Here is a 14,142-nt window from a genome sequence, read left to right on the forward strand (position 1 = left end):
CCCTGTCTCTAAGACATGAGTTGCCAATATAGTTGTTCCTTAGATTAGTTACAAGTTCATAAATTTGAAACCCCAGTTTCCTTGGGCTGTGTACGTCAAGGGAACACACACTGTGAGAGTGGGTCGGCTCGCTCGCCCTGAACCCTGGTTTGTGTGGATGCTGCGTAATTTGTTACCCTGTTACAACTCGCTGCCAAGAAATAACAGACAGCACACTGCATGCAGTTGAAGGAATTATATTTACAAATGTTAACTAAAGGGTTAGTAAAGTAAGAAAAAAAACCAAAAAGGGCCCATTATAATTAAACAGTCAAATGTGCATAAATTGGAGCTCAACTCTTCCAAAAGTCATATTCCCCGATTCTCAGACCTCCGCTTGCTGCATTGAATCATGGTCCCCACCGGGTCAAATCCTACGACTGGTTCTCTCCAGCGTGTTGTGTCTTTTCCACGAATGCTGCCCGACCTGCTGAGTTCCTCCAGCGTGTTGTGAGTGTTGCTTTGATCCCAGCATCTGCAGATTATTTTGTGTTTATTTATCTCTCCAGCATCTTCTCTCTTCATCTCCTGCCGAACAAAGGCCCCAGATGACACCGGTGTCAGGCACACAAAAAAACCCGCTTGCCTGATTGGATGGCTCACGTTCCAAAGCTCCTGTTATTTCTAACCATAACCCAAACAGTGCTTCTACAGAAAGACCATTACATTAGTAGTGAAACCTTTACCAGGGTGTTACAAATTCACTGTTGAACCTACGATCACATACACTGTAGTTAGTAGGCACCCACTATTTCTACACCCATCTCCTCTCCATGAATGAGTCAAGGTTATTTAAGTTCAAAGTGAATTTTATTTCAAAGTACAGATATGTCACCATATACAGCCCTGAAATTCATATTCTACTGGGCATAGTCAATAAATCTATAGAATAACTATAACAGAACCAATCGAAGATTGCCCAAGTAGGGCATTCAACCAGAGTGCCAAAGACAACTCTTTACGCCCAACTCTTGCAATTTAGATGAGTAACTAGCTAGATCAGTTTAAAGCAAAGCAGTTGTTGAAAATGAATTTTTTTTCTAGAAATATTATTTTAAGTTTTTTATTGAGATAACAGTGCGGAATAGGCCCTTCCTGCCCTTCGAGCTGCGCCACCCATCAATACCCCAATTTAACCCTAGCCTAATCACGGGACAATTCACAATGACAATTAACCTACCAACCAGTATGTCTTTGAACTGTGGGAGGAAACCGGAGCACCTGGAGGAAACACACAGGGAGAACGTACAAACTCCTTACAGGCAGCTGTGGGAATTGAACCCTAGTCACCTGTATTGTAAAGCGTTGTGCTAACCACTATGCTATTTTTAAAAATTCATTTACAGGATGCTAGGATAGTCAGTAATTTCCCTTGAGAAGTGAGTGATTTGTTTTTTTTTCCCAAGGGCTAAAATATTAATTGATTTGTTTTTATGAGTCGTTTATTGGATGTTGGTATTGTTGGTCTGGTTTGTAGCTCCCTTTGAGCCTCAGCAGCTGAACTACTTGTGTTGGGTATTCCTATGGATGTTGAGCAAAAGGTTTTTTTTTTGCATTTAAACCCAGTGTTGATGAAAAATTACATAGTATAACTGTGTGGAACCCAGCAGGCCTAGCAAGCTAAGTGAGATAGTATTATTAGATATGCTATACAGCCAATGTTCCCCCAATTTGTATGACCAGCATGCACAAAAATCGTGTGCTGTGCAGTTTTTTGCCGTGTGACAACAACATGTACATGCTGACTTTTTAAGTAGATGTGAGCCTGAAGCTATTAGACCATAATATATAGGAGCAGAATTAGGAAATTTGGCCTATCGAGTCTGCTCTGCCATTCAATCATGACTGATCCTTTTTTCCCCTTCTTAGTCCCACTCCCCAGCCTTCTCCCCGTAACATTTGATGCCATGTCCAATCAAGAACCTATCAAACTCTGCCTTAAATATACCCAATGACCTGGCCTCCACAACTGCCTGTGGTAACAAATTTCACAAACTCACCACCCTCTGGCTAAAGAAATTTCTCTGCATCTCTGTTTTAAATGGATGCCTCTCTATCCTGAGGCAGTGCCCTCTTGTCCTAGACTCTCCCACCATGGGAAACATCCTTTCCACATCTACTCCATCTAGGCCTTTCAACATTTGAAAGGTTTCAATGAGATCTCCCATCATCCTTCTAAGTTCCAGTGAGTACAAACCCAGAGCTATCAAAAGTTCCTCGTATGATAACCCTTTCATTCCCAGAACCATTTTGTGAACCTCCTCTGAACTATCTCCAACACCAGCACATCTTTTCTTCGATGAGGAGCCCAAAACTGTTCACAATACTCAAGGTGAGACCTCACCGGTGCCTTATACAGCCTCAGCATCACATCCTTGCTCTTATATTCTTGACCTCTTGAAATGAATGATAACATTGCATTTGCTTTCCTCGCCACTGACTCAACCTGCTAGTCAACCTTTAGGGTGTTCTGCACAAGGACTCCCAAGTCCCAAACACAAAATCTTCTGTAGATGCTGGGGTCAAAGTAACACGCACAAAACGCTGGTGGAACTCAGCATGTTGGGCAGCATCCGTGGAAACAAACAGTCAACGTTTCAGGCCGAGACCCTTCGTCAGGACTGAAGAGGGAGGGGGCAGGGGCCCTATAAAGAAGGTGGGGGGAGGGTGGGAAGGAGAAGGCTGGTAGGTGCCAGGTGAAAAACCAGTAAGGGGAAAGATCAAGGGGTGGGGGAGGGGAAGCAGGGAGGAGATAGGCAGGAAAGGTGAAGAAGGAATAGGGGAAAGCACAATGGGTAGTAGAAGGAGGCGGAACCATGAGGGAGGTGATAGGCAGCTGGAAGAGGGGGCAGAGTGAAACTGGGATGGGGGGAAGGGAGGGGGAGGGAATTACTGGAATTTGGAGAATTCAATGTTCATGCCCCTCCCCCCACCTTTTTTATAGGGCCCCTGAACCCTCCCTCTTCAGTCCTGACAAAGGGTCTTGGCCCAAAACGTTGACTGTTCGTTTCCAAGGATGCTGCCCGACCTGCTGAGTTCCTCCAGCATTTTCTGTGTGTTGCTTTGACTCCCAAGTTCCTTTGCATCCCAGATTTTTGGATTTTCTCCCCATTTAGAAAATATTCTGCACATTTATTTCTACTGCCAAAGTGCATGACCATGCATTTTCCAACATTGTATTTTATTTGCCACTATCTGGCACACTGCTAGCGTCTTCCACAGTGAAGACTGATGCAACATATTCATTTAGTTCATCTGTGTACTACGTACTGTATTTGAGTACTATATTCTAAGGGTAATAAGCCATTCCGCTGTTAATGAACATGCAGTTCTTTTATGTTTGACACCCTTTGCTGCTTTGGAATTTGGCATGGTGAATCAATAATTTCTTCATTAAAAACAGTTTAAATAAACCAGCCCTCAAACCTGCAGACAAATCATCACTAACTCCACGTTATCAGTATCACCCACATCAGAAACCGGAAAAGGAAATATGATCGTGAAATATACTTAACATGCCAACGAGATAGAATGTGACAATCTTTTGTGTGCAGTTTACGTTCCTTTGCGCACCACTAACGAAAGTTTTGTGTGCACACACGCGCACACACACCTGTATGCAGGATAATTCCCACCTCTGCCCAACACCACAAGTAACTTCACACTTTCACATCTCAACAGTTTGCATGATCATCTGTTTGCCCACTTCTTGTACTTCTCAAAGTTCAAAGTACATTTATTATCAAAAGTATGTATAACTTATACAACCTTGAGATTCATCTGCTTGCAGACATTGTTATCTCTGCAGCCTTGTCACTTCATGGTAAAATATAGGCTTTTGATATCAAATCAAGGATCAATTTTACCGTCCTTATAAATCTACTTGTATTAGGAAGTTGCTGTAGTGTGTTGTTCAGGGTGCAACATCCGACTAGAAAACAACGTTCATCGAAAATAGAGAATAAAGAATTGCACTGTATATAAAAAAGAATGAGGTTTATGTATGGATATGAAATAAAATTTCCACAAATGCCATGGGGTGGCGTGGTAGCACAGTGATTAGCACAAGGCTTTACTGTACCAGCGACCCCAGTTCAATTCCTGCCACTGCCTGTCAGGAGTTTGTTCTCCCCGTGGCCACGTGGGTTTTCTCAGGATGCTCTGCTTTCCTCTCACAGGCTGAAGACCTATCGGTTAGTAGGTTAACTGTTCATTGTAAATTGTCCTGTGATTAGGCTAGGGTTATTTAGTTGGGTAGCTGGGTGGCGAGACTCGGTAGATGGATTCAGTGCTGTATCTCAATAAATACAGCACATAAATACCAGCATGTATTTACAAAATAAACAGCATTATAAAAAGTGGTTTAAAATGTTTACAATGCAGTTTAGATAGAAGGAGGTGGGCAGGGGGCTAGCTGGAATGGTTGATCCCATTAACTACCTGGGAGAAGAAACCTTGAAGATGGGGGTGAAGTTTTTGTTTTAGTAGCCCTCGAAGTTTTCCAAAAGGGAGATTTGGAAAAGTCAGTTTGCAGGGTGAGCAGTGTCTGCAATGACTTTTCCTGCCAATGATAGAGCATACCAATTGCTCTATGCCTTTTGCAATAACTTTGCAATGTCTATTTGTTAACTTTAGACTGAAAATGAGAGAAATTATCACATATTCTACCAACTTTGTGCATCTGCTGATAAATCCGAGTTCAAGCACCTGAGGCTAGGTAGGTACTTTGATATCTTTCTGCTTTTCAAACCATTTCATCTCAATTTCTTTAGATCTGCTGATAAGGAATGTGTGATGTGCTGTAATCAGAGTAAGTTATGAAGTAAATTCTTTCTGCAGTTGACGTTTGTCATACATTTCCTCCAATGAGATCACTTTAAATTATTCCCAGGTGCTGCAGAAGACTTCAGTTATGTAAACATGGGTGGAAATGCTGTCATCGATGGTGTTAATGACAGAGCAGACTTTACTGAAACTCAGAAAACATTTTCACTGTTGGGTAAGTGAGGGCCGATCAGCAATGCTTCGGAAGAGGCTCACTCGGTAAATGCTCCCACTTTTTCTGGTACTCAGTTACACAGCTCACAAAAATACTCCAGAGTTCAGACAGCTGAGCACGAGTACTGTCCCCACAAGTCAGAATGGCTTGGTTTGGATTTGGCTGAATGTGGTTTGACTCTAAACTATCTACGCAAATATCTACCTCCCTTATATTGGAAGGCATTGAAAATGTGCAGAACTTAAATGTGAAGCCTTGCATGCCTGAGGATTTTGTGTGTGTGTGTTCATTAATATCGTTGTGTTCCAGAACGTGCCTTCATCACGGTGTGCACTGACAGACAAATGAACCCAAGTGCAGAGGAATGACAAACTCTCAACGTGGGCCAGAAACAAGAGCTCATTCATCAAAACTCTACCTGAACATTGCTGGCTTAACCGAGCAAAAGCAAGAGAGAGAATACACCTTAAATAATCACAGAACCTGTGCCAGTCACAATTAACTTGACAAGATTTAACAGAAAGCACAAGTGCTTTAACAACTCTTGTTAAGATATCAATTGGTAAATGCAGGTGCTCAAGAAACTCAGCTGCAGAGGCTCACGACGGTACCTCCCTCCCTCAGGCCAGCACCCGACTGCCCAGGGGAACGTGGGGAACTCGAGACAGGGCTGGTAAATTCTAGACAGATCTGATGCTCTCAAGACAAGGCTGGAAAACTTGAGAGCATTGTATATAACTTGAGAACATAGCATCAAACTTGGGAACCTGAAAGGCCATGGCGACCCAGGAAGCCTTGACAATCCTGAACTTGGACTAGGGAAGCTTGGAACGTAGCCTCGGGAAATTCGGAGCGTAGCCTCGGGCACAGCACTGAGAATAGAAGGCATCCTTGTCTCCGGCTGACCTGATCGATGTCCAAGCCACTGTTGAACCTCCGCTGGATCCATTCATGGTGGGGCTGGGGGTTCTTCTGTCATGGTGTGCGCTGACAAACAACTGAACCCAAGTGCGGCAGAACGACAAACTCCTGTGTTGAGACAGAAACACGACTTGTATTCATCGGAATTCCAACTGAAATTGGGTGGCTTGACCGAGCAACACTGCAAGATGAATCATTCTCAAAACACACACCCTGTAATGTTTGACACCCTTACTAATGAAAAACCTGTGAGCCTCTGCCTTAAATATACCCAATGACTTGACCTTCACAACCGTCCATGTGAATGAGTTCCACTGAGGCTCATTTTCACCAAAATCCCAAATTTGCCAATTTTATTTAGCATGTCCTAAGCATCGCTGTTAAGGGGATAATAAGGTGCATATCAAATATGCACCTGAACACTATACTATTAAACAAAGCACAGCTAGATGTCAATTCAAGAAAGGACTGGACATTTAATATCATGGAGATCTGCTCTCCCTCCCGTTAATGACCCAATGAAACAAGGTCGTAAACACACTTTCAAATCACATTGAAATGGATTAGGGCTATCTACATCTTAGTTAGCAGTCAATGGTGGTTCATAAACTAATTAGACAAAATTTTTAAACTTTTAAGGCTTCAATTGAATTTGATGTCATGCTTCTAGACCCCAAAACAGTGGAAACATCAACTCCACATCTACCTGGAGAAGGCCCTTCAGAATTCTCTACGTTTCAATGGAATAACCTCTCATTCTATAACAAAGCCATGTATCTACTTCCTGATTGTAATACTACTTTCTGCCATTGGTACAAGTCCGTTCTTTAGTCTAATTTTGTCAACAAGTTTCTACTCTCTGTAGTTGAAGTCCTTGCAATTTGACAGAAGCGAACCAGGCATGTTAAACAAAAGACTAAATCTGTTTTTCAGGTTTGAAACAAGATTTTCAAATGGATATCTTCAAAGTCTTGGCAGGTATTCTGCATTTAGGAAATGTAGAAATCAAAGCTGTGAGCGATGAAAAATCTTCAGTGAAAGTAAGTTGACACTTTAAATCTTCAATAATTTGTGAAGTACAGTAATTCAGTACTACAGGAAACATTTAACATAAAAACACTTGCTTTGAACAGAGTGCATTGATTTTCTTATTTTCAATGCTATTATTTATAGCAGACAGTTATTAAATGAAAAGGATCGTCATTGTTAGGATTTTTATCTTCTAAATTAAGCTTTTTAATTTAATGCTTGTGTCTGTGCACATATCAATACAGGAAATAGAAGCAGGGCTTGGCCCTTATGTCATACATCATTGAACCAGGCACTTTATACATGCTGACCCAGATGCCCATCTTAGTCCCACTTACCCCTGCTTGGCTCATATCCCTCTGACCCTTTCCTATTCACGCACCCATTGCAATGTAGTTATTGTACCTGCCTTCACCATTTACTCTAACAGCTTGCACACCCATCTTCTATGTTCAAGGCTGATGTCTTCTCTCATTGCCACTTGCCTGTGATATCCCATGTCTCTTGACTCCCTTAATTTTAAAAGGGTTGAGATCTCTGTCTTCAATAAGCTCAGTCTCTAAACTTCTGCAGCTCTTTTGGGTAGAGAGTTCAGAAGATTACGCTCTGGGTGAAGACATTTCTCCTCATCTCTGGTCTGAATGGCCTGCCCTAATTTTGAATTTGATGTCCTGCTTCTAGACCCAAAAACAGTGGAAGCATCAATTCCACATCTACCTGGAGAAGGCCCTTCAGAATTCTCTACGTTTCAATGAGATAACCGCTCATTCTTCTAAACCCTACATCAATGAACCATACAGAGTGTCAGCACAAAACAGGCCCTTTGGCCCATTGTGTCTGTGCCAGCTCCCATTGACAGTAATCCTACATTAATCCCTTTTTTGTTTTCTTCACCTACTCATTATCTCTCTCCCATGTTCGACCATTCACTTTATATATTAGGGGCAATTAACAGAGCCCATTTATCCTACCATCTGCACTCATTTGGGAAGACACAGGAGCACCTGGACAAAACCCAAATGGTTGCAGGGGGCCTTTCTATCTCTACACAGACAGCATCCACAGTCAAAATCAGTTCTGTTTAATATCTCCGGCATATGTCATGAAATTTGTTTCGTGGTAGCAATAATTGCAATACGTACTATTAAAAATCTATAAATTACAATAAGAAATATGTATAAAATTAAAATAGTAGTGCAAAAAGAGCAAAAATGGTGAAGTAGTGTACTTGGGCTCATTGTCCATTCAGAAGTCTGATGGTAGACGGCTGTTCCTAAAATGTTGAGTGTGTGAGAGATTTTGGTCAAATCGTTTTGAAGAAGGTCTGAGAATTTGGCTCTGACATAATTGGCAAAAATGAAATAAGATGTGAAAGTTTTTCTTTTGACTCAGTGAGTTGCACTGGATTGGAATGGATCGTCTCAGAAGTGGTGGATGCTGATTAAACAGATACCTCAAAGATCTGTAAATAAAACACTTGTAGAAGTGTGGGGTTTGTCCCAGAGCTCTGGAACAAATGTGAAGAGAGAAGTGGATTCCTGTCCCTTTCTTAACATTCATTCTATGAACTGTTCTTATTCATTTAAGCACAATTTTTAAGTGGGTTGCTACACGTATAAATAAATGTGTAGGCAGTCACAGAGCTTTGAATGCAAATGCTCTCATAATGATTCTCCTCCCACTTTGTTTCTTTCCAAACAGCTCGATGATTATCACCTGACAGTGTTTTGTGAACTCCTTGAACTTAAGGCAAACGACATGGCTTATGGACTGTGTCACAGGAAAATTGCTACTGCCTCGGACACCGTGATCAAACCGATGACCAAAGCTCAAGCTATCAATGCCAGGGATGCTTTGGCCAAGCACATCTATTCTCATCTGTTTAGCTGCATTGTGGATCACATTAACAAGGCTCTACAGTTTTCCGGAAAACAGCATACCTTCATTGGTGTACTGGACATTTACGGGTAATGAAAACATCACATAATCTGCGGGAAAAGTTTAGTAATTCAATTAGTAGCTTGGCTGATGTCATTAAAATTATCCTGAAGTTTGTTGACAGTGAAAGCTATATTTCATTTGATGAGGAAGGAGGCTTTCTGAAATTTAATCTTCAACACTGTATTATGAGATTTTCTTTGACTTTGGGACAACCTACCAATGGTGTTTGTCAGTTTGCCCACACTTGAAGAGGAGGGATGGTTGTAGTTTAGAACACACTGCCTCATTGGTGTTTGGTCAACAGAAACCAATCAGGGATCCTGATAGAGCTAGGTGAATTAAGGGGTACCAACATTTTGTGGCTTTTGACCACTGTAGAAATCATCAGGATGAGGTGAAGGAGGAGAGGTGTTGGGGTATGGGTGGAGACCTGAATTATTTTCTATTCCAGTCCTGTGCAATGTCCAAACCTAAAACAGCACCTGGATTTTATTTGTGGGCCTTGGCTTCTATTTGCATCCTTTAAGGAGACTACAGTCTGAAACAGTGGTGCGTTGGACAACAGGAGACAGGGCCTTTCAGCCTGGCTCTGGCCACACTGACCGGTTGGAACAGGGTGACGATGCTGGGTCACCACTCCTGAGGTCATTATCAACTTCTAAAGCCAGGATAGTCAAATTAAACTCAAAACCAAACGGTGCCTCAGTAATAAAAGAAGGAATGTGATTTTTAATATTCCTGTTAGGTACTGAATTCAGAACAAAATGCCAAGTAAGGGTTTTTGGATGCCTCATCCAACTTGGCACTCCTTCAAATGTGGGCCCCAATAAAATCAGTACGCTATCCAGCTGTGGAGATATTCATATCTCTCTTTATCTTCAATACATGAGTGGTATGTATTTTGGGATGGAGCTGATGCATATTTTTTGTACCTACCACACTTCAGGCTTGGAAATCTCCTTTGTTTACTTATTGGTAACGTTGACTATTGCAGTGAGTTCAGAGGACAGTAGATTCAGTAGTGACTGGATTTTATTCACTTTGACTATATTATTGAAGCAGATTGAATGATTCTGTTTCTTCTCAAGCCCGAATATCTAATGTGGAACCCTACTTGGTGCTGTAGTTAAACTAACAGACTGGTGCTCAACATTAGAATCTCCAACCGTTAGTTGTACACTGAGCTCTAAGTGTTTCCATTGGACCAACAAGCAGATGTATCTGACTTGGGGTTTTTATGATAACATATTGTATGTACTTCATTCAAAAAGCAAGAAAGGTTTTTATTATTTCCCCAAAGATTCTCCAAGTGAGGCAACACTTCACCTGCGATTCTGCTGGGGTTGTCTATGGTATCTGATGCTCCCAATGTGCCCTCCTCTACGTTCATGAGACCTATTGTAAATTGGGGGACTGCTTTGTCGAGCACCTTTGCTCCATCTGCCAAATGCTGAACTTCCAGTGGCCTAACATTTTAGTTCTAATTCCTGTTCCCATTCTGACATGTTGGTCCATGGCCTCTTCTTGTGCCATGATGAGGCCACCCTTGGGTGGAGGAGCAACACCTTGTATTCTGTTTGGGTAGCCTCCAACCCGATGCATGAATATCGATTTCTCCTTCTGGTAAATAATAAAAAAAATCCTACCACTCCCCTCTTCTATTCCCCACTCCGGGTACTTATCTCTTCTTACCTGCCTATCACTTCCCCCTAGTGCCCCTCCTCCTTCCCCTTTTCCTGTGGTCCACTCTCCTCTCCTGTCAGATTCCTTCCTCTCCAGCCCTTTACCTTTTCCATCCACCTGGCTTCACCTATCTCCTTCTAGCCATCCTCCTTCCCCTCCCCTCCAGCTTTTTATGCTGGAGTCTTGCCCATTCCTTCCCACTCCTGAAGAAGCGTCTTGGGCCAAAATGTTGACTGTTCGTTCGTACAATTCCATAGATGGTGGCTGGCCATCTGAGTTCCTCCAGCATTCTGTGTGTGTTGCTTTGGATTTCCAGCATCTGCAGACATTCTTGTGTTTATTATTTACATCCCTGTAGGTTTGAAACCTTCGACATCAATAGTTTTGAACAGTTCTGTATAAATTACGCCAATGAAAAACTGCAGCAACAATTCAATTTGGTGAGTATTTGTATTGCCTGCTGACATTTGAATTCTGTTTAACATTTTGATTGTAATTCTATCTTTGCTTTAGTGATAAAGACTGAATTGAATTATCTGTAAAGTTAACTGTATAAATGTAAGCAATAATCAATCAACGGCAACAAATGTAGATTAAACCATTTATGTATAAAATCTTTCCAGCATGTGTTTAAACTTGAACAAGATGAATATATGAAAGAAGACATTCCATGGACATTGATAGAATTCAACGATAATCAGCCTTGTATTGATTTGATAGAAGCCAAAATGGGTATATTGGAGCTACTGGATGAGGAATGTCTGGTGAGACTGAAGTGTTTAAATACGGTTTATGAGCCATGTCAATTTATATTGTTTCTTCAGCAGGTACAAGGGATACAGGCTGAGAAAATCTGTAATTAAAGTCAGCAGTGTATCACAATACTTATGTTTTCTCTTTCAATCTTTGCTCTTGTATAAGTGAACTCTCGATCATTGGAGTACATTTTCAGAAATATAACTTCAATTATCTGATCTTTATTTATTTGTTTATTGAAATACAGTGCAGAATAGGCCCTTACGGTTCTTTAAGCCACGCCACCCAGCAATCCCCCGATTAAATCTGAGCCTAGTCATGGGACAATTTATACTGACCAATTAACCTACCAACCGGTAGACCTTTGGACTGTGGGAGGAGACTGGGGTATCCAGAGGAAACCTATGTGGTCACAGGGAGAATGTACAAATTCCTCATAGGCAGCGGTGGGAACTGAACTTGGGTAGCCTGTACTGTAAAGTGTTGTGCAGCCACTACACTACCGAGCCAAAGTTGAGCCAACAGTTACAATCAAAACTAAAAAGTTGTTTTGTAGTCCTTTCGCTTTACTTTTTAATTACAATGTAGGCCAATATAGAAATGATCAGACTTGAAAATGAGCTAATCTTACATTAAACTGGCTGCTCAAAAACGCTTGGAGTTCAGTACAGTTTGGAAGTGTGGTTGATCGCCAAGCTTGGCAAAATGTTTGCAGGCATTTGGGGGACCCTCAACTGCGCTCTGATGATGGCTTCTCGATTGGAGCCGAAATATCTGCAGACATTTTGCCAAGCTCGGCAATCAACCAAACACCCAAATAGCCAACCCGAGCTACCAATATACCGCAATTCAGTACAGTATATTTAGGTAATCAGGTTGTTGTGTGAAGGGAAAAAACCAAAGAAAAGCTGTGGTAGTGGGCTAAAATGTCAGAGTGGAAATGGTCTGCCTTTGATTTAAGGATTATTAGGTGATCATCCTTAAATCCTTACAGTCCACTCTCCTCTCCTATCAGATTCCTTCTCCAGCCCTTGACTTGTTCCATCCACTTGGCTTCACCTGTCACCTTCTAGATATCCTCCCCCCAGCTTTTCATTCAGGTGTCTTTCCCCTTTCCTTCTCAGTCCTGACGAAGGGTCTCGGTTTGAAAAGTTGCCTGTATACTCCTTTCCTGACCTGCTGAGTTCCTCCAGCATTTTGTGTGTGCTGCTCTGGATTTCCTGCACCTGCAGACTTCCTCGCAGATTAGATAACTGCTGTGAAACCTTACAGATAGAAATTGAATGATGTTTCTGATCAACTTGTTGTTTTAGCAGTTAATAATGTTTATCCGCTAATATAAGTGACCATAGCTGACCTGTTCACAGTAAAATGTATAAATTACTGGTCATTTTAGTCTATCTAGTATCTATGGATTTTCTAAAATGGAAACCTTATGACGGTTCCAGGCTCCAAAATATCAGAAGTGCTTTAGGTGTGGAAAGCAATGCGTTTGCTAATTAACTTGAGATATTTGCAGATTAAAGGGGGTTGAGAGGAATTTGAAAAGATATGTTTTGACAAGAAGATTTTATTAATGGTGATCAAGAATATGTATTTGAAGTATTTCTGTATTTCAGTCTTAGTTTGCTCATAAAGCCTATGGTTAAACTTGGACTATTGATGTGAGTGAAGAGTTAATACCTGGTATTGTATTAAAAACTGAGGAAAAGAAGATAGCTTTTAAGTGCATGATAAATATCAAATTGATGTTTCTTAATTTTATAGCTGCCATTAGGAACAGAGGAAAACTGGCTTCAGAAACTCCAGAATAACTACTTAAACAAAAACCCTCTCTTTGAGAAGCCCAGAATGATGAGAAAGGCTTTCATCATCCAGCACTTTGCTGACAAGGTAAATGATAGTCAGGACAGCCCTCTTTCTGACTTTCTCTTCAACATTTCCATTAATAGCAACATATTGAATGCAATAGAAAGCTGAGGTCCATGCAACTGATGCTTTGAAATACTGACAGTTTCTCATTACCACAAGGTACAATATGAATGTGAGGGATTCCTGGAGAAAAACAGAGACACATTGTATGAAGAACTCATCAATGTACTGAGGAAAAGTAAGGTTTGTGACCATCTCTGTAACGTAATACAGTTTATTATGCAATAGTAAGAAAAGTCACCCCTTTTAAAACTTAACAGGCTGCTGCTCTAGTATAATTGCTTCATGTTTCCCCTCTACATTCCTGAACCTAATTTCTCCATCCACTGATGCACAGATAATTTGCCCAACTGCATAGTTCCTTTTTTGGGAGCCAATTTTTTACCTCTTGGACTATGATTTCACACAGGATGACTCTGCCCTTTGCCAAAGTGCCTTTTCAGCGGATGTGGGCTAGATCGTGCTGACCTTTAGCCAGCAGTCCCTGGGAGAGCTGGCAATCTGCTGCAGTGCGGGCATCGGTGCCTTGTGGGCTCCCTTGACTGTACATTGCAACGAGGCTACATGGAACACATGCAAAGCTGATCTCCGATTCCACCAACTCCGGAAGCTGCTCCCAGCTGAGGGGATGTCTCGGATACATACAGCACAGAAACAAACCCTTCAGCCCATCTAGTTTGTGCCCATCTGGTCTTCTGTCTAGTCCCATCTACCTGCCACTGGATCCTAGCAATCCATACCCTTCCCATCCATTTACCGATCCAAACTTCTCTTGTGCCTCTGGTCACTCAGCTTGGTTGGCGTAGCAAGTGAGATTCTAGACATTTGCTCATAAAATGAGG

General features: G+C 41.6%; 1 protein-coding gene across 1 annotated transcript in view; it reads left to right on the forward strand.

Annotated features, from left to right (window-relative positions):
* Nucleotides 1-14,142, forward strand: part of myo5c (myosin VC) — a 130,442-nt gene that overhangs the window by 39,628 nt on the left and 76,672 nt on the right. Inside the window, exons 7-14 of the mRNA XM_063065973.1 lie at nt 4,675-4,756; nt 4,931-5,038; nt 6,893-6,999; nt 8,690-8,955; nt 10,971-11,052; nt 11,236-11,376; nt 13,136-13,261; nt 13,400-13,483. Coding sequence (XP_062922043.1) covers nt 4,675-4,756; nt 4,931-5,038; nt 6,893-6,999; nt 8,690-8,955; nt 10,971-11,052; nt 11,236-11,376; nt 13,136-13,261; nt 13,400-13,483 — 996 coding nt within the window. The remainder of the gene's footprint in view (nt 1-4,674; nt 4,757-4,930; nt 5,039-6,892; nt 7,000-8,689; nt 8,956-10,970; nt 11,053-11,235; nt 11,377-13,135; nt 13,262-13,399; nt 13,484-14,142) is intronic.

This window comes from Mobula hypostoma, chromosome 13 (assembly GCF_963921235.1).
Source record: "Mobula hypostoma chromosome 13, sMobHyp1.1, whole genome shotgun sequence".
Taxonomy (NCBI): Eukaryota; Metazoa; Chordata; class Chondrichthyes; order Myliobatiformes; family Myliobatidae; genus Mobula; species Mobula hypostoma.